The sequence below is a fragment of the Mastigoproctus giganteus genome, chromosome 13, assembly GCF_048544385.1.
Source record: "Mastigoproctus giganteus isolate SK-2022 chromosome 13, ASM4854438v1, whole genome shotgun sequence".
Taxonomy (NCBI): domain Eukaryota; kingdom Metazoa; phylum Arthropoda; class Arachnida; order Uropygi; family Thelyphonidae; genus Mastigoproctus; species Mastigoproctus giganteus.
Genome location: NC_143587.1, coordinates 99,692,384 through 99,720,195, shown reverse-complemented (window position 1 = coordinate 99,720,195; position 27,812 = coordinate 99,692,384). Strand labels below are relative to the sequence as shown.

The 27,812-nt window shown below is 36.0% G+C and overlaps 1 protein-coding gene across 1 annotated transcript; it reads right to left on the bottom strand.

Moving 5' to 3' along the window:
• LOC150076300 (transmembrane protein 272-like) lies at nt 1–27,812 on the bottom strand. Its single transcript, XM_090387559.1, has 6 exons — nt 27,657–27,812; nt 7,962–8,075; nt 6,996–7,106; nt 3,721–3,780; nt 1,521–1,727; nt 1–328 (listed from the first exon to the last, which is right to left on the bottom strand). Exons 2-6 carry the CDS (start codon nt 8,059–8,061, stop codon nt 153–155), a joined length of 654 nt encoding a protein of 217 aa, XP_090243685.1. The 5' UTR covers nt 8,062–8,075; nt 27,657–27,812; the 3' UTR covers nt 1–152.

Sequence of the window (27,812 nt, the reverse complement as noted above, 5' to 3'; positions counted from 1 at the left end):
GCGCATAAATTAAATACACTATTTCTTATTTTTCCACGTGATTACGGCACACCTCTAACTTACAAAATTCTAAATCGCTGCTTCGGTGCCTTTCTTCCTACCCAAATTATGTGTTCAGTTTTTCACTAGTTGCAACGGATCCTCTCTTGTTGCTAGAGGAACAACGATGCAAAGCATATACCTATAAGTCCCACGACGAATACACAACCGAAGAATATGAAACACAAGTTTAGCAACCAAAAAGAAAACAAATACACGGTGCGATCGCAGTACGTTGCCTGTCCAGGTTCATATGATGGCGGATAGATTCCATACACGGAAACACAACCTGAAACAAACAAAAAGACATTTAATTACAACCATAAAAAATAGCAACACTAAGAATAAATTGAGTTTCCTAAAGCAAAACGATGGCTAACTAGCGGTTTTGTTTTGATATTAACACATACGTCAATACTGTATATAGATGGAACGAACACGTGAAGCTGATATGAAGGAGAGTTCCATTTCTTGAAAAGGTAGGCGCTCGTAATATAGTGGCTCCCAATGTATGTTGGCAAAGAGGCTCCAAAGCAATAATTGTAGCAAGAGACTTTGATTTAGCGCCAGGGAGAACCAGGTATTGTTTGAAAAATTGTGATTTGAGAGGAGTTTCAATTTTTTTCAGTTTAAAAACAATTCTTCCAGATATAGGGTATTTTTGGCTTGGGAAAAACAAAATGCTGAAGGCCTCGGGCCACGTAGGTTCTCGAAGGTGGAGATCTAGGGCTGCAAGAATAGTTCTTTACCACTAATTGTTTTTTTCGAAATAGAATCAATTTTTCTTATCAACTTTTCTATTTACAGTTTATTTTTTTTTACATCTGATAATTAATTACTAAAATACAACAATTATTATATGATGTAATAACATTGTGTTTATAATTTAAGGCTGCCCATATGGCCGCGGGCCGCACAATGTGAAGGAATGGGTCGCGGGATTGATATCCCTGGTGTAAAGTAATAATGTTTTTAAATAATTCTACTGTGTAAGATTGTGTGCTTTAGACACTGTTAGTAAATTGAGATAACATCAGATTATAAACAAAAGGAAAAAGATTGTATTTAACTTAAGTTGATAAAGGCACATAATTTCCTTAGTTAAATATTACAAAGTAGAAATGTGAGAAAATAAAGTCGCATTGTTGATTTACTGTATACTTATTGAGTTAAACAACTATACCCTCACGAATGTATTTACAAACTAGTGACTGGATGTTTGTTGAAACAGCGCTTCTCAAACTGTTTTTTGAAACTATTTGGTGAGTATCACAAATCAACATGTTAAGGAACGGCATTTGATTGATTCGGAAAATTTAAATCGGACGCATCTTATTGATAAATTCTGTTTCAGAAATCGTTAACTGAGGTCGTGTCCCATTTTTCCTAATTTATTCAAATCAGATAATTTATTCATATCATTCATATCAAAGCAAATGAGAAAAAAAAGGGTTAAAAATAAAATTTGTTAAAATCCTTACCTGCTATAAACCAGCCAAAAGCAAATATATTCAACAATGTAGTGATCCAGCCAATAACAGTTGGTCTCTCAGGCATGGAGGCATCTGAGAGCCTCCAAAATCGCTCTCCAATATTGATCAGGTTATTAATAATCATTACAAATCCACCAACAGTTAGCATAATAGGAATAAACGGTCGATAAGGACAGTCGTTAATATACTGAATTCCTTAAGAGAGAGAGAAAAAATGCTATAAATCCATTCTAGTATATTTTTTGTATTGATAATTATAAACTAATGTTTTGAAATAATGTGATTATTACAAATTACATTATGTTTTACACACTAGGAAAAATACAGCGTATTTATATTTCTACTTTACAATCAGAATTACATCAAATAATCAACAAAACAAAATGTGATAAATTTCCAAGTATAGGATTTATTTTATCATGTGAATTTAATTAATTCACACGATCAAATTTGAATTTTCATCAAGATTTTCCTTCGAAATTTTTATAAAATCGACTATTATTGTTGTTGAAACATAGTACTCAATTCATTGTGTAATGAATTTGTTTACATTTAACTTAACTATTTACATTTAACTATTTGTTTGTATTTTGTGTGCTGAATCCAATGGTGCCATCGGTTTTTCTCTAGTATCAAAATTTTTGTGGCAATTAAAGATCTCATGTTCTTGCGACATTTCTATATGTTACATAACTGAATACCAATATACTACTTTACTGGCCGTTTCAAGGATCACTCATTTATTTCTAGCAAGTTTTAGAGCTTTTCCTCTAATTGTCTTGAAGTCCTTAAAAGTTTTGCTAACCAGTTGTTTGACGTCTTGACTGGTTTTCAGGATACTACCGTCCGAGGTTGTCAAAATAATTATATTTTGTTGTTCCCTAGGTGGGGATTCGTGAACATCAGTAGGTACAAGATGAATTAGTCAGACAGGCCTCTTTGCGCGAGCTGAGCATAGGTACTGTGTCATCAGACAGGGAATGATTCAATCAGTCCCTGTCTAGTGACTGGTTGACGCTGTTCTTTGCCTCAATGGATATGGTCGAAAAAACTGACAACTTTCCTCTAAGAAACTGACTCCAAAATGAAGTTCCTCACTCGCTCTAGTCCTTTCATTGTCGATGAAGAGCGCTGTAGTAATGTTCTCCAAATTAGATTATGTCGAGCAAAATATTTCCAGCAGCTTTGGTAACGCTATTGACTTCACTGGTGAGAAACTTGACCACTTCGATTTTAAGACTCGAGATGGCTTCATAAATGGACGATACAGCCTGACAATTATCTTTGTTATATAAAATACCAAGCTCACTAGAAGCTGATAACCCAGCAGAAATTTTCTGATAAACGCTTACTAAATGACCGGATTCGAATTCCTTCAATGACACTAGAAAATTTTATTGGGCTTTCGCGAACGATTAAATCAACCAGGTTCACAGCCAACCTGGTTGATTTAATCGTTCTCGGGAGAAGGTTGCACGATTTTTTTTCTTGGAAACTTTGGAATTTTCTGTTATTAAACAAGCAAAAAAATCTCACAGAATAGTGAGATTTTTTCACTATTCTGTGAGATTCACACACACACACACAGAAAAAAAAGCATTTCTTATGAGCGTAACAATCATAAAAATTGCGTACTCATAAAAAAGTGTGATTACTTCAAAATTTGGAGCACTGCTGCCAGATTGATTCCAGCTAGAGACCTCCAAAGTTCCTCAGCACGGTATTTTCTCCGAACAGACTGACAGACTTCAACAGACACATCCCAAAGTGCAATATTTCACATTAAACACACTTGAAATTGATCTAGACCCGTAGAACTCCAACTCGAAGTACAGTGCATCTGCCTTTTAAATTCCGATAAAATGTTAAAGAAAAAATTCCCTTATGTGTTCATCGATCTTTGAGCAGATAAGATAAGTTTTCTATACCACACCCATAATGACCGTGTTGACGTGTAGCGTTAAAATGAATAGGGCTGTTAGCGTTTGTTACTTTTGTAATTCCATATAAAAAGATAAGTTTTCAATAAGTCAACATGATCATGTTGCCTTTTAAGATTCCTCTGAATATCTGTTATAAGATTCATTATTGTTATTAAAAATAACTGTGATTATTAAATAATTTTATGATTATGTTAATAAATATCAACAATAATGCTAACTGTATAATTCTAGGACAAAATACATACCGATCACTGCCATTACAATTGGGATAGTAAGTGTCACAACTAAGATAAAGGACCACACCACTGCAAATATAATGGCAGTTAATTAGGTTATATTCACTGTATCTTCAAATCCAATGTACTTTTAAATATAGTTTCTTATAATCTACTTACACCTTATATTTTATTTATATTTTATTAGTGCGTTGTGGGAAATAAATGGTATAATTTAAAAATCAATGCATTTGTGCTTAAAAAGTTTTAATACATAAATAGAAAAAAACTTGATGATGTAGTAGCTAATGGTTTATTGATTTGACTTTACGCTTGTTTTGCACGACTAATTTGATAACAAGAACAGGGAATGGGTAAGAAACGTAATGGGAGGACCATTTACAAGAAGGTTAATTACAGAAACGTTACTTTATTTTTATTTTTTTTAATAAAAAATAAAATAAAAAAACAAGCGAACCTTTAAGGTCATGGAATCTTAAAAATTCACAGTATGGCCTTATCGATAATACAAAGAGTTCTAATATACGGATTCCATTTTTTCAATGGTAAACAAATATCACAGACAATACCTTGTACTTTACAATACTTGCCATTAAATGCACTTAACTAATTTCAGTGTCGATAAAGTTTAATTACAGCACTCATCATTTATTCGTTACAGGAGACGAGGATCAAGCCAATCGTAATGCATAAGTGTGATTGTGAGAGCAGCTAAAAGTTGCAAGGCGACACTTGAAGGACTGCTGCCAAAGTGAATAGAACATCGAGAACTTTTCTTTTTTGATGAATCTGGGAAAGGACAGATAACGTGGACTTTAAGATAGCAATCCTTTCAACAACAGGATGAGACCTGATGTGGACTTAGATGATTAGAAATCCTTTCAGCAACAGAATTAGGCCGTTCGAGGTTGTTGCAATACAAGAATGTGAGGTGCATGGAACTGTGGTTCGGTCAAAAGAGAAGGATAATCAGTGCTAGAGTGACGATGTTACAGATCTAGTGGTTGAAGAAAAAAAAAACTTCTCGTAAGCTTACATAGTTCATACGACAGTATGGACTATGTAACCCTTTACGTGATGATACGATAGGATAAAGCATAGGAATCGAATATACTTAAGTCTAGACAGATTCGATTTGCTGATGAGGAAATTTTTAGGATGGTGACCAAAACCACGCTGCTATTATCCAGAACAGTTATTAGTTGTGTTAGCTAAGTTCTCGGACAGCTAAGGACATGATATATCAGTGTATTTATCTAACTGGAGATAAAACTATGCAACCTTCCCTCGAGACCGATTAATTTGAACAGGGTGGATAAACCCCATAAGAATTCGTCCATGGGCTTCGAAAAGTGTGGAAAAAACAGAGATTGTAACCACTGTGCTAGTTGCAAAAGTTAATCAAAAACGGATGCCACTAGTTGTTTAGAGAGTTGAATTGAAACCTTAACAAATTTAAATATGTTTGCGAATCTTTTAATGATGTCAAGGGATACGTTAAGAAATAGTATAAATAATATTTCGCAACGCAGTAATGCGTCGCCATATATTATTTCTGTTTCTTAATGTATTATTTACACTGTTTAGTACTCTGCTGGTAGCAGAGTACTAAACTGAAGTCATTGTGCTTGTTCGCCGAGAGTAGGAAAATATCACCAGTGCAGTAAGAGAAGTTGGATTGTGTTCATCTGGAATTTAAGTGGAGGAGACACATTTGTTAATAAAATATGGATAAAAGATTGAAGAAGACGACAATTTCACAATAGAGTTGAGAGCTTGCTGTAGTAAAGTATAATCATCGTATGTAAGAAGTTATGGTTTGGTAAATATTTGTCTTTGGCGAATAGTTCGCATTGGACACTGCAGTCATGAGATTAAAGAGACAAACATTAATGTGATTGACGAAAATATGAAAAATAAGAGACCAAGCAGAGATCCTTGTGAAACACGGAGGAATCAAAAAACTCAAACTATTATATTAGAGCCACCTGTAATTTCTTACATATACCCATTTATTTATTATGTCTGTAAATTGCGTGTGTTCTCTGGTCGATTTTCCTGTTTTGGACGGAAAAAACCCAGTTTATAGGGAAAACACAGAGGAAACAGAGGGCAAAAGGAATGTGTTATCATCGACTCTGACGGCTCTTTGAGCAAACATCTCTGTAATGGGAGTGAGCAGAGGGGAGAAACACTGTAGAGTTGCAATTTACTTAACTGGGTTTGAGACTGGACTAAGTTGAATGCACGAGACAGTCTAAATACAGAATTACAGTGTGAAGTCCGTTTTCAAAATTAGACTAAATGAACTGACAGAAGATGGGGATACCAATGAAATGTTACCGTGGCTTCCTTATGTCTGATCACACACGGGTTGCCGTTTTCTCAGTTTCCAGAAATACCATAATTTCTCCAAGTATTATAACCTTGGACTGATAATCCACAAATCAGGAGCATTCAAAAATACCCATGGATCGGGTTAACAGAATGTACTGATAGTCCACATGAGTTATATTCAACTCATTCCGATCAAAGGCACGTGGTTTCAATCTTTAATTGCAGTCACATCAAGTAGAGTTTGTATAAGCTGTATGGAATTCACTTTGGCACAAATAATGTACACCGCATTAAGCCTGAAGGTGTCCTCACTGGATGCTGCTCTATATGGAATAATTTTCTACACGGTTTTCAATTATGGTTTTATACTTGTATTAGTGCAATGAGCACTTGCTTCTCTGCTTTGTATCACTGACGTACGAATGGAAATCATAAGAAGTTAAACAATAAAATTTCTGTTTGATATGCGTAGTCCAAAACGACCACATAGACACCGTATTTGATAGTCACGTGAGCTTGAATCATAGTCAACTCAGTGTACAACTGTACTCCCCCACGTTTGACCACTCAGCTCATGAATATTTTTTTTTCTCTGCTTGTGCTATACGATAACCAGTTTCCCTGCACTTCTCAATGAACAAAAAATTTGAGTGAATAAAAACAAAAGTACAAGTAGAATCATCCGATTCACTTACTTAACGTTACATTCCCTGTATCCGTATGCTATACCTCTTGCTCATTTTCTTTTCGGCGTTACTAGCGATTCACTATTTGCATGTTCCTGTAATTATTGAACTTATAAAATTTGAAAAACTGTTACTCCAAAAATAGGAGTACTCGTATATACTGTACAAACAAAGGGCATCTAAATCAACTCGGGGTATTTGTCAAATAATTTTAATTAAGTAAAGATGTTCGAATGATATTTTAAATCTCACATCACTTACCAGAACCAAAAATCATTAATAACAACGAAACACATAAATTACAGCAACCTGTTGACTCCTCTTTCGCTCTTCTAACTCGATCCATCAGAGATGTTGGTGCAAAGACACTGCCTATAAAGGAAAAGTTGTTTATGCAAAATTTCCTGAGTGCAAATAAACACATTGTAATTGTATATTAATGATGTTTCTCTCTCTCTCTCTCTCTCTCTCTCTCTCTCTCTCTCTTACATACCTTACTTTATCAGCTGATAAAGTAAAGTATGTAAGAGATGTACGATCGCAAGAAGTGATTCAAAGAATTAGTTGTACAACTACTATTTCAGATTTAAAGAATTCAATCCGTCGGTAGGTAGTGAAGGCACTGGAGAGAACACAATTGCCCTATCTTGATTGCTTATTAGAAAATAATGGTGACGCGTGGAGAGTTGCTTGAGAATAAAGATTAGTGAAAAAACTATCTTTGTCTTATTTTTAATTTGATTAATTTGCGCGTCCTTTGTAGTCAAGTTTTATTTATTATTTTTTTAAAGTAATATACTGATTAACATACTTCCACAATATTACTCTTCTTCGAAAGAGTAAATACTTCCATATATACTTATTACAATAAAAAAACGGTTTTTCGATACCCTATAGTTTGAGTTGTTATTTTTTTAAAAAGTTTTAAGGTACTTTAACCACCTGTACAAGCAAGATGATTGAGTATTAGCTAACGCTAAAATTCGCAATCATATAATAGCATATAGTTTTCGCTCCTAGACAAAAATTACTATTTTAAATCATATAATAAAAAACAGTAAAGTTGGTAAAGCATTTAAAATACAGAAATTAAAGCACTTAAAATCGTTCGAATTTTAAATGTTTTAACTTCCGGAATTATTCATACATTTTTTAAATTTATCATTTAATCTTGGTTTTTTTATTCTTATCAGCAAGTTTAATTTTAGATATAAACATCCAACTTACCGTTCACTGGTGGAGACTTGGGAGAAGATTCTCCTGGAGGTGCATTATTTGCGGTCCCATAATTGGAAGGTTTCGGAAATGAAGAATTTGAGTCGGCCATTCTTTCTTCTTTATCTGATATGAAAGAAATATACATATTCAAAGACTTATACGTTTCATCAAAATCCAAGGAGGTTTTAAAGAACCTCCTTGGATTTTGATGAAATCCAAGGAGGGTCTTCAGTAACTTGAAGTAAGAAAGGTTTAAGAACGAGCAATTGTCCTAAAAGTCGTGTATTTACCTTCATGCTAACAATGACTTTATTGGAATAAAAAAGCAATGCTAATTCACAATGACAGCTACAACTTGACAGAGATGTAACATTATTTAGGTTGATTCCTGATAGTCAGTATGCTCACATGGAATTTAAGTTTACAAGAATCCCGAGTAGACCGTTATAGTATGAAATATCCGGCACGACGACATTTTTGTTTATTTATTAGTAGGATTTGAAAATATTTTTGAGCTTAGAATTCGGAATTATAAATTATATATTTATAATTTATTCTATAGTTATTCTGTTATTATATGCTATAATTTTGTTTTCTTCCAATAAAACGATACACATTTTCAGTGTGGTCGAGTTGGTTTTTAGCGAGGGTTGCATTATTTTCTCCTAGAAACTCGGATTTTTCAGACATGATGCGTTGACTCCTCTTTCAAAACAAAACAGATTGTATATTAAAACTTCAAAACATAATATTAGCGTCCTCTGTTTTTTTTTTTTTTTTTTTTGTAAATGGAAATTTCCCTATTTTTGAGTTAGAAGATATACTGTCTGTATAAGTCAAGAAATAAGAAATGTCTTACATTTCGATGAATACTGGGGGATTAGGATAAGTTTTTAAAAATACAGTCTTTCATTACAGCTACATTAGGCTGCTGCCACATGAAACTTTATCATGCAATATACAGCACTTTGAAATAGGATAGTAGGAAAAGTAGTCAAACGCAATTCTACAACAGTTTAACAGCTGTACTGCCCAAACAGACATTAAGGCAAGAAGTATTACAATATGTGTTTCTGTTAGTAACAAAGGAAATAGGTTAGAATGTCATGTATTAAAAACCGGCATGACACACAGTGCTCTACACAATTAGCATAGAGAATACATGCATGAAAGTTTGCTTTGTAAAAAAGTTTAGCAGTCAGATCAAAATATTAAATCTCGTAAAGATTATCACACAACAAAGTTCATGCTGGAGATTACGTAATCTTTAAAATTCCGACCAGTGCGTTATTTTAGTGAATTATGTGAACCCAATCTTAGTGTCATAAGTTCATTTCCATAATTTTTGGAAGTCACCGATTCGTACTTCCGATCGGTATGATCGGAAGTACGAATTTTGTACGAATTTTGTTCGGAAGTACAAAAAAAGGAAGGAGGGGAGAAACCCAAAGATTAAAGAATAATCGACTATGGTTATTTTCGATTTAGCCAAACGAATTTTAGTTTCTACAGTATTAGTCATTTGTTTTAGTTAATAAAGGCTATCTATAAACCTCATTTCGTAATTAATCACGACGCATAATAGTGTGATCAATGGTTACTGTTTCGCTCGTTCTAAACCCAAATCGGTTCATGTTCTTATGTACGTATTTAAGACTACAATGATTACAAGAAGCTAAAGGTTAATAAGAAAGCAAACTGGTAAATTTAATTAAGACAAACAACCTTCCCAGAAAAGTCATAATTAAAGTTAAACCAGAAAAATTAAATAAAGTATAATTTATTATAGAAAATTTCCCTATAATAACTGTGATAGATGCCTTCCACACCGCCCGGATTGTTCGAGACTGGTTCGTGGAACATGAGGAAGACTCCAGATATTGTCCTGGTCTCGAAATTCCCCAGACATCAATCCCATCGAACATCTGTGGTTTGTGTTAGAACAGCAAATCCGATCTGCGGCGTCTCAACCACAGACCTTACAGGAGTTAAAGGATCTGCTGGTTACGTGTTGGTACCAGATACCACAAGACACATTTAGAAATCTTGTAGCGTCCATGTCTCGCCGGGTCCGAGCTGTTTTGGCTGCACGTGGAGGACCAAGACCATATTAGGTAGGTGGTCATAATGTATTTTGGCTCATTGGTGTAACTACAAAGTGTTTCCTAATTCCCAGAATGCGCTGTAGGAGTCATACTAACTAGACGACAGTTACCTGAACAGTGACAAAGAAATAAAATTCCTAAGGTGGGTGACCTTCGACGAATTGTAATTATAGAATCATCATAATCAAAAATATCGACAGTGTGATAAGTTAAGCAATGCTTCACATACTTAACAGAACTTATCTTTGAGGTAAGTTGCCAAACTGAAAAGAAAACAAGGAGAACTGGAAACAATTCTATAAAATATTTTGCCGACACCTAGGTACGTTCCGGTTGTTAAACCTCCAAGACAATTTTTTTTTTTTAATGTTCAGGTGGTCTGAATTTCTAAATTTTTAGAAATCCTAAATTTTAGGAATTTCTAAAAGCTCCTCTAGTCGGGTCTATAGTTAGCTTATATTTGTGAAATGATGCGTTCAAAATTGTGTGATGAATGTCCTCAGTACGGCTTGAAAAATGTCTGTGGAAAATTTAGGGCCGACCCAAGCTTTCTTGGCACCTTAGGCGAAATTTTTCAATTGCGCCCTTCAGTATTGATTAGTGATGTAAAAATCCATTTTTGCTGCAAAAATTATATAGAAGTTATCAGATAAGGTTTTTTGTTATATTTTCCCTCTGTTTATAAATGTGATTCCTTTTTATTTCTGTTACCCAGTGTGGAGTAATTTCTTATTTCAATTTGAAGAAGGACTTTAATGATTTTACGTTATATATTTAATTTTATATATTTCATTTCAATAAAAGAATTAAAAAATAAATAGAAGTACAGGAGAAAGTATCTTACAATTCAGATATAATTGTTGTAGGATATATTAAATAATAAAAATTCATGGAAGGAGCTAATATACTAATATAATGTATGACATGACAATAGTAATGGGTGCGAGGTTGGCCTGTGCAGACATTGCTCCTTAAAGCTCTTCAAACAGAGAAGTTTTTCCTGATTTATTTTCTGCTTTATTAGTTTAAATTGTCATATTAACTTATTTTCTAGAGTAGCTTTATATTCCTAGTTACGATACTTAGTTTAAAGTTTAACTTAGACAGAGATTTCGTAGATATTACTTAGTATCGGTAACGGTATCAAATCCACGTGTCACAAATTGAACGAGAGGTCTTTTAACCAAATTTAGTCGATTTATTAACCAATTGTTATATCAAATTATCTTCTATAAGTAGATTATAGACCTAGTCAGGATCCTTAGTTTATTCTAAATTGAGATAGCGAGATTTCGAAGCTAATCAATACTTACGAGTCCGTAGAAGTACCGTTCGTGAATTCCCGCCATTTTTACACGATAGCATAAGCTTAGTGTGTAGTATACTGCATAATATAATATTGTCAATTAATCAGTAAATCTATTAATCTTGATAAACTTTATTGTCAATTAAATTGTATTTTTAACTCTATAAATATATATAACGACTTAATCGTAACAAATAATTAATACATAACTATAGTGGTACACGTGATACGGAAGTTGTATAAAGAGAACACTAGATACCGAAAAAAAAAAAAAAAAAAAATATATATATATATATATATATATATATAACATAACTGTTTTGGGATATAACTTAAGGATTTAATTTTTGTTTTAAATTTTATTGAATTAAATTGGAATCATGACTCTGACCAGAGCAGCAAAGCAAAAGGCTCAAGCTAATGGGAGTGCTGTGGTTCAGGGGAGAACTGAGGGGGGCAGTTGCCCTCTGAATCACAGTCTATTAAAATGCACTGCTTGCTTGATGTTTGCGGAGCAGTCGGGTACGGGACATGATACTGCCAAGGGGGATGTCTTTGTGTGTGCACGATGTAAGGAGTGCAAGGAAATCAGGCGACAACTCAGCGTTGTTATGGGCCTTTATGAGACCTTGAAGGACAGGGTGGATGCCCTCGAAGGAAATAAATTGAGGGGCCCATCAAGCTCTCAGCTGCCCACATCAACGCCAGAGCTTGCACTTGGTCATCGGGCAACACAGGGGCAGCCCCATAGGCAGAATGCGCTGGTCCCACAGGAACTAGTAGTTGTTGGTGACTCTATTGTCAGGGAAACGGGGAACATGCTTTGTAAAAAGGATAGGTGGAATAGGACCAGGGTATGTCTGCCAGGGGCAAAGGTTGATGACGTTGTAGAGCGGATATCATCTTTTAAGGGCACAAAAGGTGATATAGTTGTACACGTTGGCACTAATGATATTAAGAGTAGGAGACCGGCGGAATTACTTAGCAAGTACAGGTCACTGTTGAAAAAAAGCCGTGAATTAGGGTTGAACTTGAAAGTGTCTGCAATTCTGCCCAGACACGATAGGAGGGAGTATATGATGAGAGCCTTGTCGATCAATTCGGCCCTGGAGGGATTGTGCAAGGCTCAAGGGGTAGAATTTTTTTCAGCCTGGACTGTACTTGTTAACAGGAGAAATTGCTTCTACAGGGATGGGATACACTTAAATAGAAAGGGTGCAAGAATTTTTGCTGATGCTGTCGAGGCAGTGTTAGGTGGGTCGGAAAACTGCTAGTTGGGGGGGGATACAAGGACTAATAGATTAACAGTAGCCACTGGCAGAGGTGGAAGTGATTCTTGCACTGCTTCTATTCAAATGAGCAGAAGTCTGAAAAACAAGATGCAGGATATTTCAGAGACTGCTGGTAGTCATTGCGTTACAAGTAAACACATGGGTTGTGTTAGGGTAGCTAAGAATAGAAACAGGTGCATGTATACCTGCATGTACACCAATGCTAGGAGTTTGGTAAATAAATTTGATGAATTTGAGGTATTGCTCAAAACATCAAAGGCAGATATTGTTGGGATATCAGAGACGTGGTGTCACACAGATATAAGTAATGCGGAACTGGAATTTGGGGAATACAATGTATATAGAAAGGATAGACAGGACAGGAGGGGAGGAGGGGTTATGCTATTAATTAAGAAACACATAAAGTCAAAGGAAGTGAAGCCAGTTGACATCGCTGGACAGGGCAGTGTCGAGTCAGTTTGGTGTGACATAAGCATAGGGAAATCAAAATTGAGAGTAGGAGTGTGCTATAGGCCTAATGACTCTGATGAGTATAATAATATATTGTACAGGGAAATAGAGTGGGCCAGTAAATCAGAGAGTCTTATAATGGGGGATTTTAATTTCCCAGATATTGACTGGAATTTGTGGGTTGGTCACTCGCACACTAGCAAGGCTTTTGTGGATTTATTGGATGATTGTTTTCTACATCAGCATGTTCGTGAGGCAACAAGAGGGAGCAATACTCTTGATCTGATTATCAGTAGTGATTCTTCATGCATTAAGAACCTGCAGATAAATGAACCACTAGGTGGCAGTGATCACAGTGTGTTGAAGTGGGATTTACTCAAGGAGGTAACTACCATCAGAGGTAAAGGGAATGGTTTTTGTTTTCGTAAAGGCGACTATGATGGTCTGAGACAGTATTTAAATTCTATACAGTGGGACCAACTGATGATGTTACCAACAGCAAACTCAAAATGGGAAGCATTCAAGGAACTAATCTTGGTGGCTACCAGGCTTTACATACCAACTAAGAAATATTGTTCAAGGTTTAGGCCTAAATGGTTGTCAGATGGACTAATGAGACATGTGGCAGAGAAGAAAAATGCATGGGATACATACAAATTAATGGGTGACATGGAAGCCTGTGATAGATATAAGTTGGTCTGTAACCAAGTCACAAAGGAGATTAGGCAGGCAAAGGCAGACTACGAAAAATCCTTGGCAAAGGATGCAAAGAAAAACAGAAAGGAGTCCTTTACATACTTTAACTCGAGAAGGAAAGGGATGAATCAGATTGGTCCACTGTATATTGATGGTTCAACAGTTGAGGATCCTGCTCAGGTGGCTAACAATCTAAACGAGTATTTTGCATCTACATTCACGCATGAGGAGTTATTCAGGAAGGAGAATGATGTAGGTAAAGTAAACATTGGCAGTGAGCTGGATGATTTTGTAATAACCTAGAGGAAAGTGGAGGAGAGATTGTTGAGGATAAACATAAAAAAGGCACCTGGGGTGGATGGGATCTATCCAGTTATATTAAAGGAGGCAGCAAAGGAAGTATGCAAACCCCTAGCCATAATTATGAGAGCTTCTTTGGACTCAGGGGAGGTACCCATAGACTAGAGATGTGAAAATGTAACCCCAATTCACAAAGGAGGATCAAAGGCTGACACAAGTAATTATAGACCTGTTAGTTTAACTTCTGTTCCAGGTAAATTAATGGAGGCACTGGTTAAAGAAGCACTGCAGGATCATCTAGACAAGAATTCAGTTATAGCTCAGACGCAGCATGGTTTTGTTAAGGGCAGGTCTTGCCTGACCAATTTGATTGGATACTATGATGTAGTCACAAAAGAACTGGATGCAGGGAATAACTTTGATATTATATATTTGGATCTTAGAAAGGCTTTTGATACTGTTGCACATGGAAGACTGCTGCACAAATTGGAGCAGTGTGGCATTGGAGGCAAATTGCTGCTATGGATAAGGGGATGGTTGAGTGGCAGAAGACAGAGAGTGGTAATCAATGGACACTGCTCAACGTGGACTAATGTTATTAGTGGAGTTCCTCAAGGTTCAGTGTTGGGTCCATTGTTGTTTTCGGTGTTTATGAATGATATTGATGATGGGATATCAAGTTTAATGTCTAAGTTTGCAGATGATACAAAGGTTGGCAGGGTCGTTAAGGACACTACTGACGCTATGCTGCTGCAACAGGATCTGGAAAGGTTGAACAGATGGGCTGAGAGGTGGCAAATGAAGTTTAACATTGACAAATGTAAAGTACTACATATGGGTAACAGTAACCCCAGAGCAATGTATCAACTCTGCGGTACTACACTGACAGTGGTGGAGAATGAAAAGGACCTGGGGGTAATTGTGCAGGCAGATATGAAGTTCTCTGAGCAGTGCAGACGAGCTGCAAGAGTAGCTCATGGTGTCTTGTCAATGATATACAGGAATTTTTCTAGCAGGGATAAGGAGGTGATTATTCCCTTGTATAAGGCAATGGTTAGGCCACATCTTGAGTACTGTATACAGGTCTGGAGGCCTCATTTCAAGAAGGATGTAGAGCTGCTGGAACGGGTACAGAGAAGGGCAACAAGATTAGTAAATGGAACAAAGGGTTGCTCTTACGAAGAAAGGCTTAAGTTTTGCAAATTACAGAGTCTGGAGACTAGGCACCGGCGAGGTGATCTGATAGAGGTGTATAAGGCTTTGAATGGTTTGAGCATGCTCAATGCCAATGGGATTCTTCATCTTTCTCAGAATAATCACCTCAGAGGGCATAAATTCAAATTGAGGAAGGACGGATGTCGGATAGATGTGCGGAAATTTGCCTTTGGCCAGCGGGTGGTTAGTTGGTGGAACCGACTTCCATCACTTGTTGTTGAAATTGATAGCCTAAACAAATTTAAAGCTCAACTGGACAGGTATTTCGAACGAACGGAGGGGTGAAATGGGAGAGGTTTTTTTTTTTTTTTTTTTGGCTGATGCTGAATAAGCTTGCTTTCTTGCATCATATGCCTCTACTAATGCTAATGCTAATGCTAATACTTTATTAATAAAAACCGTCTTTTAGGGACCTAACTACTTTATTATATTACATTAAATTGCATTGCTAATATTTTCTTTAAGCTGTATTACATCATTACATACGAGTATTACATTAGATCGCTTGTTATTATATTATATAAGTACAACTATACGACTATTATATCACCACGAAATTAAATACATAAATGTTTAAAGAAACAATATTTTTAATTTTCAACAACGAGTAAAACACTTTTCTCGCTTTCAAATCAGTAAATGTATAAATTGCTTTGCCAAAATCCAATGTTGCTACAATATTGTTTTCAATGGAAAAAACTGCTAAAGAATTTAGTCGTTCCTGTGGGATACTTAAACGAAGATAATGTTTTTATCAATTTTAATTTACTAAAACTTCTCACACAGCTTGCTAAAATTACTGGTACGGTTAACAGTATTTGCAATGTGTCATGTAATTTGTGTGAACTTAGTATATCTCTGAAGCGAGGTACTACAAAAAAACACAGAAAATGCTGTAATAGGTTTTCTTTCGATAAAAAAGCAAAATGCTTGTTTGTTACATGAATTTTTGGTTAAAAATTTACAAACAATAAAGGAGCTATGTACTTAATTCACAATAGACATCACTGATGTTCTTTCACACCTAATGAATACTTAAAAATAAAAATTTGCTCAATGAAGAACACTGTTCTCTATTCTGTTTCATCCATAGAACTGTCAAAACTTGTTTACCAATAACCTTCACTTCCCTTTTCTCCTTCTCAGAATTCTAACAGATGTAGAAAAAGGAACTTCCTCTGAAAAGGTTTCATGGCACTGGGTTTAAGGACTGCGACTTTCCGGCAATGAAATACTGAATTATTCGTCTTTATTATGTGACAACAAAGCCAAATCTAATTTTTTGTAGCTTTTCGCTCTCCAAATCTCTTTTTCCGCGCTCCAGCGGAAAAAAACTTCATTCACAAGAGAAAAGTAATATTTTGTGTTTACTTTAATCAAGACTTTGTAACCGTTAAGATATAAAAGAAAATGTAAATAGTGATATATTGTTTCTAAGTATTCGTGTTTGAGTATTATTTAGAGAACCATCCTTATAATATTGCCCTTAAGGCGCCCTCTCGGCACCCTAGGCTGTCGCCTGGCTCACCTGTACCTTGGGCTGGCCCTGCTGAAAATTGAAAACAACGTTCCTTGTGTTGTCTCTTTAAAATCAACAACCGTACTAGGATTATTTTTGAATGCGTTATCTTTGGGATATAAAATAGTTACATAGTTCTAAATCTGGAGACAGAGGTGGCCAAGAGAATATCAGAAAGTTTTGTTGAGAGTACTCTATTTCCACTTTTCAAATGTTTCTTTTAAGAAAAAAATCAGCACAATACCTGCTGAGCCACATAGTTATAAACAGGTTTCAGCGGTGTCAGCTCTGTAACTCATGAAAAAACAGGAATAAAGTCATTAGAAAAAACATCTAGGCTTAAAAAATGATTGTACCTTTAGTAGAGGTCCAAAGACGCCATACTGGAAAGGAACACGACACTGTAACTCGTTGAGGATTGTCAGTAACGATAAGGAATTTTTGAACCCACTAATGATCATACAACTATCTAAAATTAAAATTACCTTAATGGAAAACTATATTGCGTTTAAATATGTGGTTCATTCTCAAGAATGTTGGAAAATATTCTAAATTATTGATTTAGTCTGCAGGAAACAGAAAAATATATGCAAGTAAATGGTTCAATGAATTTAAAAAATCCCCCCCTCTATGGTTGGTTATTGTTGGTCTCTGGCACATTAATACACGCACACGCCTGTATAAAGGATATATAAGTCCCACTCTGTAATATGGTCTGTTAGCAACTAAAAAATATAAAAAAAAAAAAACAGGATATGAAACTTGTTTTTATTGAATAGAATGTCGTAATAGAGTAACTCAGAAATATAAAGAATGTAAGCTTTGTCTGCAAAACGAGCTTAATGTTGGCTGTAATTCTGCAGTTATATTGTACGTGTTATTATGAAGGGGCCACAGAAATTTTAAACCAGTTTTCCACGGATTGTTGGAAAGGAGAGCAAAATTGGCTTCCTTTGGATACAAGGTCACAGAAAATTATTTAACATTTATATTTTTGCTAATATGTATGGGGGAAGCGGAAATTGTTATTCAACGAAATGTTGGATTAGAACTCCTGAAGAATTATTATTGTTTATTTTCTAGTATTATCTCCGTATAGAGAGTCGACCAATATGAAAAGAAATCTTACCTCTGTGGAAGGGGGGTGTATTTTAATCTGTGTGAATGCCTATATTCTACTTAACCTTTACTTTATTCTCTTTTCCTTACCCCACTTTCCGCATCTGACTCGTATATCTCACAGAAGAAATCGGGTTCTTGGGAATTTCTATATTAAATATATTCCTCCTTCGGATTGGGCTGTGTGTTCAAAAATGACTAGTCACAACTTCATTAACGCCATATACAAATCTTTATTAACACATATATACAGGACAAGGAATTAAGAATAATTATGCACATATTATAACACGATAACTCCACATATATGACACACATTGTATGAACTAATTGGTTATGTAAATTTATTCTTATATTCATTTATTATTTATTCTTAAATTTATTATTATATTCATGTACATCACTTTAAATTAGCACAAGGATACTAACACTTTCATGAATTTCCATTATGATAACTTTTCTAATGTATCATCAATTTTTCTTTGGGATCACACTCAAATTTCACATTCAACTTTCTTATACAATCCGTCCTTCTTATATAGCAATACTAATCACAAAACCTCCTCTGGCTAAGTTTCCATGATACAATTGAAATTATCTGGTTCATACCAGCACTAAACAAAAAAAACTTTCTGACTTGGTCGCTATAGTACATCTGGATCATCATATATGATAGTATTCTCTTAATCCTACTATCTTATATTAGCTACTTTAATCCGACTATATTAGCTACTTTAATCCGATTATATTAGCTACTTTAATCCGACTATATTAGCTACTTTAATCCGACTATATTAGCTACTTTACTTCTATTCATTCATATGTAATTTGACCATCTCCATATATTCTCCGTTCATTACTATGTTCTAGCATCACAACTCTACTCATCTACTTATACATACATATATCTTAGTGTATAATTTCCCCGTCTATATTAGCTACTTTACTTCTATTCATTCATATGTAAATTGACCATCTCCAGATATTCTCCGTTCATTACTAACACCACAACTATACTCGTCTACATGTACATACATATATCTTACTGTATATTTTCCCATATGACTTTCCCCTATAATTCTCTTATTATTCCCTATAGTCCTTCTTATAATTTAAAGAGTGCTTATGTTAACTTGGCACTTACTTCAAATTTCTGGCGGGATGTTTCCGTTAGGGCCTTCTATCCTTTCCTCATTCCGGGCTACTATCTTCCGCCATCCAGGGAAATATCGTACGGAATTCAGGACTGCTACTTAGCTTTCGGGATCTGCTACTTTGCCTGTCAGGACCGCTACCTTCTGTTCCAGGCTTCTACTTTACCTTTCAAGACTATTTCAGGGTATTCTCGCCTTCCTCGGTGGACTTGGTCATCTAGGTGAATCTTCTTCTCTCATTCTCGCTGTTTACCGAACTCCCTTTAACTACCCCTTACGCGTTCACCCCATTTTGTTCTCACTCCCTTACATTTCCGATAACTTCACTTCTACTTTTTCCGTCGACTATCTCCTCACTATTTTACTCAACCCTTTCTCATTTTGTTTTCTCAGATAAAAAAATTGAGAAAGGGTTGAGTAAAACATAGTGAGGAGATAGTCGACGGAAAAAGTCCAAGTGAGGTTTATGAATAGTTAACATAATTTTTCAGTTTCAAAACAAGTACTGAAGGAAGTAAAGTTTCAGGTGGATAGTTTTCAAAAGAATTAAGATTTAAATTAGAAAAGGTGAGAATTTGCATTAACTGTTTGCTATTTCTGCTTCCTCCATCACAAAATTATCATTTTGGCAATGATAAAACTTAAATTTCTTATATCTTCATGTATCGCTTTCTTTTGTTAATGCTCAATTCTATGCATTTAATAATAAGAGGCTGGATGTTCACAATCTAGTCAGGTGTCAGTGCTCAGCGATTTTACTACTGGAACTAGTATTGCTGCTTCCACAATATTTAGGAGTTAGATTAAAATCTCAAAGAATTTAGTACAAAGTTCTCATGCTATGAGAGCTGTAAAGTATTGCTATACAGATACAGCTCAGTTTGTATATAACAAAACACTTAAAATAAAAAAGGAAAAAAAAAAAAACTCTTCAATGGAGAAGTTAGTGGTATTTATTTAAAATATACGTTCCAATACCATGTTTTTAATTTAGGGATACAAAAAATTTGCTTTTTCTCATCTCATGTCTAAAAAACATGGGAACAAAAACTATTAATTCTAAAACGTCTTCGTATACGCAGTTCAGAACATAAACTTGCTTTTGCTGGGCTCTTCCCCTTGCCGGTATGTACAATAATAAAAAAAAATAAATTGCAGCCATTATCAACCCACTGCAGGATGGAAGCCTCCTCAACAATTCATGCTGAGGGAAATGGACCATAATCTGCCACGCTGGTCCAGTGCGGATTGGCAGATCGACCGTATTTAGTAGTCATGGGTTTGAACCGCGGTCTATTCAAAGAACGTGTGCCACTGCACTCCAGCTCATGACCACTCGGCTACGGAGCCCTTCAATAAAACTTGTACCAACTTAGTTTCATAATATAATTTCGAAATGTCTGTCTCCTCTTCCACCTGGAAGAGGAGGCAGACATTTCGATGGTTCCATGAAACAAATAACTAATATCCTCATGGAGAATAAACATTGCCTTGAGGATTACAAATGACATTCCTACTTTCCTGAGATTTTGTGTACTGATTAGGGGTTAGCATCATTAGGACAATGCGATGTGAAAACTAGACTAGAGCATTCCTCTTTTATTAATGTTAGAACTAATAAATTTTTTGTATGGATCTTTTCAGCTAGGCTTCTGGGTAAATAGCATTGAACTTGGTTATACACTAATATTGTTATGTTTTTCTATTTCTTTTGCTTTAGATATATTGACTTGCACTTTTTAAGTCTTAAATATCTTAATGTTCAGCTACACGAAATTAATCTCTATATAAACATCACTGACTCATCATACCCAACGAGTAATGCAACAGCTTAGTCATCACTGATATTTCGCAACTTTTCGATACTACGCTCACTTACTGCAACATCTACAGGTCATATACTAATAATTAATGCCTGAGGATCTCTCAACTATTGATTAAATCTCTAGCCAACAGTAACCTCAGCTTCCAACTAAGCTTTCCGTCTAGTTAACGTTTAGCAATAATATCATAAAGCTTACCTGACACTTTTTTTTTAAAAGCATTTAATTAATTTAAAACAGTATTAAATACTAAAATTCCAAGTAGTTTATAGTCAACAGCACGTTATAAAATCGAACTTAAGGTGAAATAATACACGGATTAAACTAGTAAGACATTAATACATGAAATATCATTTACATTATTTCCTAAAACAAAACAATTTTGAGAACTTTAGTTATCAGTTTTTAATTTCGGTTTGCTGACAGCTTTTTAGAAATTTCACGTCAGTCTTATAATTTCATTTTCTCAGCCTCCAATCCATGCACGGTACTAAGTACTAGAGATTCTAATATCTTTCGCGTTTGAGGTTTTCATAAATCAATAAATAAAACTATAATGGCCATTATTCCCGCTGCCTACTTCAAGTCCCGATTCTTAAATTCTGTCCCTCTCTATCACACGTAATAATCACACCTATTACGAGAACACCAAAGTAGAATTAATTTGAATTTGGCACTTTACACGTAGTTCAAATCATTCGGCGCTGTTCTTTCTTGAATAGTAAAAATATTTATAGAGTATTTTTAATACTGCGTATTTCTGAATGTATTAACAAAATCACGATTAATATGAGATGAATGGGGGTATTTTTGCATTTTTCCAAAAATTAAGTGCCTCGTAAAACTGTAAAATAGGTGAGGAATATGTATCATGCTTATCTGGAACTAAAGCTGCTATTGAACGCATTTTTAATATGTTGAATAAAATTTGCTCTATTGAAATGATACAGTTAAAGTGGAAATAGTAAGAAGCTCTAACTTTTCACTTTTTTCATAGACGTCCCAATTTTATATTTACAAAAGTGGGATACCTCATAATAACGTGACTGTGTTTCCCACTTCGGTTTCCAAAAGATCTGGTCGACATACAGGACTTATAACTTTAATAACAACAATTTAATTTACATTAATTTATAATGAGCAAAGACGCCTCGTTTCCTTTGTCTTTCCTCTGCGGATAAATCAATAAATCGAAACGAATAGAAAAGTTTTGCACTTAAAAATTAAGAATGGTTACCTGTGTTTTATGTGAAAAAGGCAGAAGCGATATGCACTATCTAGTCAAAATATTATGACCATCCCCGTGTTTTGGAATTCGACCCCTTCCTTCCCACCTGGTGGGACACATGTCGTGGTGAGAACGGAAAACAAGATACCGCAGGTTCGTGGCATGCGAACAATATGGGCAAGGGACATGATCTGACGATCTTCGAAAAAGGATGATTGTCGGGTACCGTTTAAAGGGTGTCAGTATTATGGAAACTGCTAATAAATGTAAAGTGTGTTTAGGGTGAAACGGCACCAGGGGTTCCCCCATTTCCGCGTGGTATACATTGTCTTTCAATACAGTGCACTGTAAAGGCCAGAGATTTAAAAGTATATGGGTATTGTTTGCTTGTACTGTAGTGTTGTACCGTTGTTCCTCTGGCCATTTAGCCTCTAGACCCCTGCTAAGGCCCGACGTTGCCCGAACTTCGCCCCGTGGAGGCAGACCAGGCACACCAGTAGTTTAAGATTACTCTGGCAGGTCCTGCCACCTATGCCTCATCAATGGTCGCGGTAAACGTTGGCTGTTCCCCCTTGTACAAGCTGATAAATGAAACGATTGATCATGAATTTTAACAGGGGACGACCAGCGGTGTTTCCAAGACCACTATCTAATGAACCCTCCTCCGTATGGAATGCCGAAGTAGGTCCTTGGTCAAGATATCCATGCTTACGGTTACCTATCTCCAACGACGCTTAAAGTTTACATCTGAAAGGCATGGACCATCGATTACTGTAAAAAAGTTGCCTTTTTTGATGAATCAAGTTTCCTGCTTTACTGTGTGGACAGCAGATGGTAAGGCGACAAACTCTGGAGAAGAATCACACTGATGTTCTGATACAATAGAAACAGGCAGGTGGGGTAATGTTTTAGTATGGGGATGTTTTCCTGGAAATCTCTTGGAGCCCTCATACCCATAGACCGCAGTCTGAATGCTAAAATCTACCTATTCATTGTGGCTAATCAGATACACCCCTTCATGGTAACTGTCTTCCCAGATAGCGGAGGTGCATTCCAGCGGGATAATGCGTCCTGCCACGTTCGAGTATTGTTCGAGAGTGATTCGCCGAACACGAAAGTGATTTCCAGCTTCTACCTTGATCATTGAATTCGCTGGATATGAATTCTTTAGAGCATCTCTGGGATTTTGTCTATTGACAGATCTGACGTTTGGATCCTCTACTACGGACTGTCACAGATCTACGGTACACATTGTACAACATACCTCCTGCAATGTGCAGAGACCTTATAGAGTCTATGACTCGCCAAGCGGCGACGAAGTGAGGACACACCCACTATTAAGTAGGTGGTCATAATGTTTTGAGTGGACAGTGTATTTTAAACACTATTTTAACCAATGGCTCTAGATATATAACGTAGGAGACATAGGCTAAGAGCATCATGCCCACGTGTGTAGTACAGTTAGTATAATTACATCCTCCACATCCGGTGGAAAAAACCGAAGTTCGAATACCGTCAATGACGCTAGGAATTTTTATAGGTCTTTTCCATTTGTGGAAAAGACCCATAAAAATTCCTATTCGTTCTCAGGAGAGGATATTTCATCCAGCAAAATAGCAAATCGATCAGAGAACACCCAATTTAAAGAAACGTTATATACACCGCAATATGACCTAAGTTGCTGAGGCGACTACAACCACTAATGCCCTCATCGCTTAGTTGCCAAACTACGAGTGCGCTTTTTAGCGACGGAATAATGACTGCTTTATTTGATGACACATAATTGTTTATGTTAGGATTAAAGTTAAAGCGAACAGAAAGTCATTTTTCACACACACACATGGGTAAACTACGCGGAGATGGGGGAAACCCCTGGTGCCGTTGGACCCTAAACACACTTTCACTTCACTTCACACACACATGGGTGTGAGGAAGTGAAAACCCAACGTGATTTTGAAACACGTTCCAGACAATCCCAAAGTTTAAAGCTAATTACCATTGGAACGTGTGTCACGTTACTGCTGGAGTCATGCCGAAATTTTTTGAATTTGTGTAAATTTTCTCCAAGAACAATGTTTCTTCCATCCATACACAATAAGAAGTTATAAGGCACAAAATATGCAAAGCTACTTTGCATATTTTGTTAAAAATACAGTAAATAACTAATAATAACAGAGTCGGTCCTAGAGTTCAGATGGACCTGGCCTCAAGAATTAATGCCGGAGACAAGGAAGGAAAGGAGAAGTCCTCCTTTCCTTCCTTGTCCTCCTAGAATGAGGGGTCACTTTGTTGGAACTTGGAGACATTTTTAATCTGTAGCCCAGTGCTCCGTACCCGTCCTCTTCTCCCCCCTCCCCGCCTTCCCTAAACGATTGGCCCTAATCGGTAAAGAAATATACTTTAATATAAAATGGAAATGATGAAAAACTATGAAATGGCATGCAAATGATGAAATGCAATGGAACACTGACTTTCTTCTCCAACAGATCTTAAGAAATATCTTAAGAAATAAATTTTTCAGCACGCACCACATGGAAAAACTGCAGGTGAACACACATTTAGCATTACTAGCAGCATATGATGCAAGAAAGCAAGCCTATACAACATCAGCCAAAAAAATTTTCACCTATCCATTCCCTCCAAAATTTTGTCTAGTTCTTCCTTGAATTTATTTAAGCTATCAACTACAACGACAGATGGGAGCTTGTTTCAGCAATCATTCACTCAGTGGCTAAAGGCAAATTTCCGCATCTCTTCTATAACCATTTTACCTCAATTTGAATATATGCCCTTTCAAGTGCGTAATCTGAGAAACAGTATGAATCCCATCAGCTTGCTGAAACCATTCAAAGCCTTAAACACCTCAATCAGATCACCTGGCAGGTGCCTAGCCTCCAGACGCAGTAATTTACAGAACTGGAGCATTTCATAGTAAAAGCACCTCTTTGTTCCCCTCATCAATCTAGTTGCTCTTCTCTGAACTCGTTCCAGCAGCTCTACATCTTTCCTAAAATGAGGCCTTCAGACTTCTATGCAGTATTCAAGGTGTGGCCTGATCATTACCTTATACAAAGGGATAATCATTTCCTTATCCTTGCTAGCAAAATTGCTGTATATCATTGACAAAACCCTATGAGCTGTCACGGCAGCCTGTCTGCCCTGCTCAGCGAACTTCGTATCTGACTGCACAATTATCCCAGATCTTTTTATTCTCCACTACCCTGAATGTAGTACCGCACAGTTGGTATCTTACTCCAGGGTTACTGCTACCCATATGCAGTATTTTGCATTTGTCAATGTTAAACTTCAGTTGTCACTTCTCGGCCTATCTACCTAACTTTTCTAGATCCATTACAGTAGCATACTGTCATTATTGTCATTAACAACCCTGCCAACCTTTGTATCATCTGCCAACTTGAACACTAGCTTGATATACCTTCATTAATAAATACAGTAAACAACAATAGTCCTTCCACTTAACTCTGGGTGAGGGAAGGCAGAGAGTGATAACCACTCTCTGCCTTCTCCAACTCAACCATTCCTTTATCCATTGCAGTAACGTTCCCTTAATGCCACACTGCTCCAATTTGTACAGCTGTCTTTTATGAGCAACAGTATCAAAAGCTTTTCTGAAATCGAAGTGCAGTATATGATATCAAAATTATTTTTGCATCCAGTTCCTTTCTGACTATGTCATAGTATCCAATCAAATTGGTCAGACAAGACTTCCACTTAACAAATCCATGCTGTGTCTGAACTATAACTGCAGTCTTGTCTAATGATCCTGCATTATTTATTTAACCAGTGACTCCACTATTTTCCCTAAAACAGAAGTTAAACGAACAGGTTTGTAATTAGTTACCCTTTGATCCTCCTTTGTGAATTGGGAATACATTCGCACTTCTCCAGTCCGTGGGGATTTCTACTGAATCCAAGAATGCTCTTAAAAACTATAGCTAAGGGTTTGCTTACTTCTTTTGCTACCTCCTTTAATACAACTGGATAGATTCCATCCACCCCAGGTGCCTTTCTTATGTTTAACTTCAACAATTTCTCCTCCACTTTGCTTTCAAAATCCTTTAGCTCCTTGTTAGAGTTTGATAAACTTTTGGCATTCTCCTTCCTAAATAACTCCTCATGTGTGAATGTAAATGCAAAATACTCATTCAGTTTGTCAGCTACCTGAGCAGGATCATCAACAGTTGAACCATCGATACCAAGTGGATTAATCAGATTCGTCCCCTTCCTTTTAGAGTTTACATAAATAAAGAATTCTTTGCTGTTTTTTGCATCATTTGCCAAAGATTTCTTGTAATCTGCCTTTGCTTGCCTAACCTCCTTTGTTACTTGATTCCCGACTATCTTATAACTACCATATGCTTCTGTGTCGCCTCATTATTTATATGCACCCCATGCATTTTTCTCGGCTACGAGTCTCATTAGGTCATCTGACATCCACTGAGGTGTCTACCTCGAACTATATTTCTTAGTTGATTTGAAAAGCCTAGTAGTTTCTATGAGTAATTCCTTGAATGCGTGCTGTTTAGAATTTGCTGTTGGTAACATCATCAGTTGGTTCTTTGTACAGAATTTAAAAATCTGTCTAAGACCACTGTAATCATCTTTACGAAAGTAAAAACCTTTCCCTTTACTCCTGATGATAGTTACATCTCTAAATAAATCCCACACCAATACAGTGTGATCACTGCTACCTAGTGGTTTCTTTATCTGCAGATTCTTAATGCATGAATAGTCACTGCTGATAATCAGATCAAGAGTATTACTCCCTCTTGTTGCCTCTCGAACATGCTGTTGTAGAAAACAGTCATCCAATGAATCCACAAATGTATTGCTAGTGTGCCAATGACCAATCCACAAGTTACAGTCAATATCTGGAAAGTTGAACTACAGATATGCACAATAAACCATATAAATTAAGTTATTGTGACTAAAGTAGTAGCGCTTTGTTTTTGATTGGTATTTTTTATGGATTAATTTGATCATAGTGCTCCAATTTATAGGATACGACGATGTATATGATTTGTCGTGTGTTAAGTCTATACAAGATGTGATCGCATGCTGATATGCCTATTGCGTGAACTAAAAAAAAAAAAAAAAGGAATTAACTTTCACCAGGAAAACTTACTCCTTCAGCCTGAAATCTGCTGGGATATCCTCAAGTCCTCTCCATTGAGAGGACTTGAGGATATCCCAACATATTAATAGAATTTTCGTTAAGGTAAGGATCAGCAGTTGACCGACAATATTAGATTACTCGCTATATTTATGTATATACAATATCTGAAGAGGACTAGGTTCATATGTATATGATATACCGACTCGTAAGTATATATATATAATATACCGATGTATCAGTGGCCTTAGCTGCCTTGACACAAATTCTAATAACCCATTCATACCTGGGTGTATTAACTTCTTATATACATTATCTACGGACAGGGATAGAAAAATGAAGAGGAATACAAAATTTTCTAACCTTTAACTGAATCTAAAGGCCTTCAGCTCATAATGTAAAGAGATTTCTGCACGTGAGTAAGCAAATGTCATCTTTATGTTACTTATAGTTGTTTTAAACACACATCAGCGTTCCCTAATTCCATATGAAATCGCACAACAAATATCCCTCTGATCT

Coding starts and splice junctions, on each gene's coding strand:
- LOC150076300 (XM_090387559.1), bottom strand. CDS start 8,061: ATGGCCGACTCAAATTCTTCATTTCCGAAACCTTCCAATTATGGGACC. Junction 3,781..6,995: donor ATTAATGATTTTTGGTTCTG/GTAAGTGATGTG, acceptor TTATATTTGCAG/TGGTGTGGTCCTTTATCTTA. Junction 1,728..3,720: donor AATTGTAATGGCAGTGATCG/GTATGTATTTTG, acceptor CTCTCTCTTAAG/GAATTCAGTATATTAACGAC.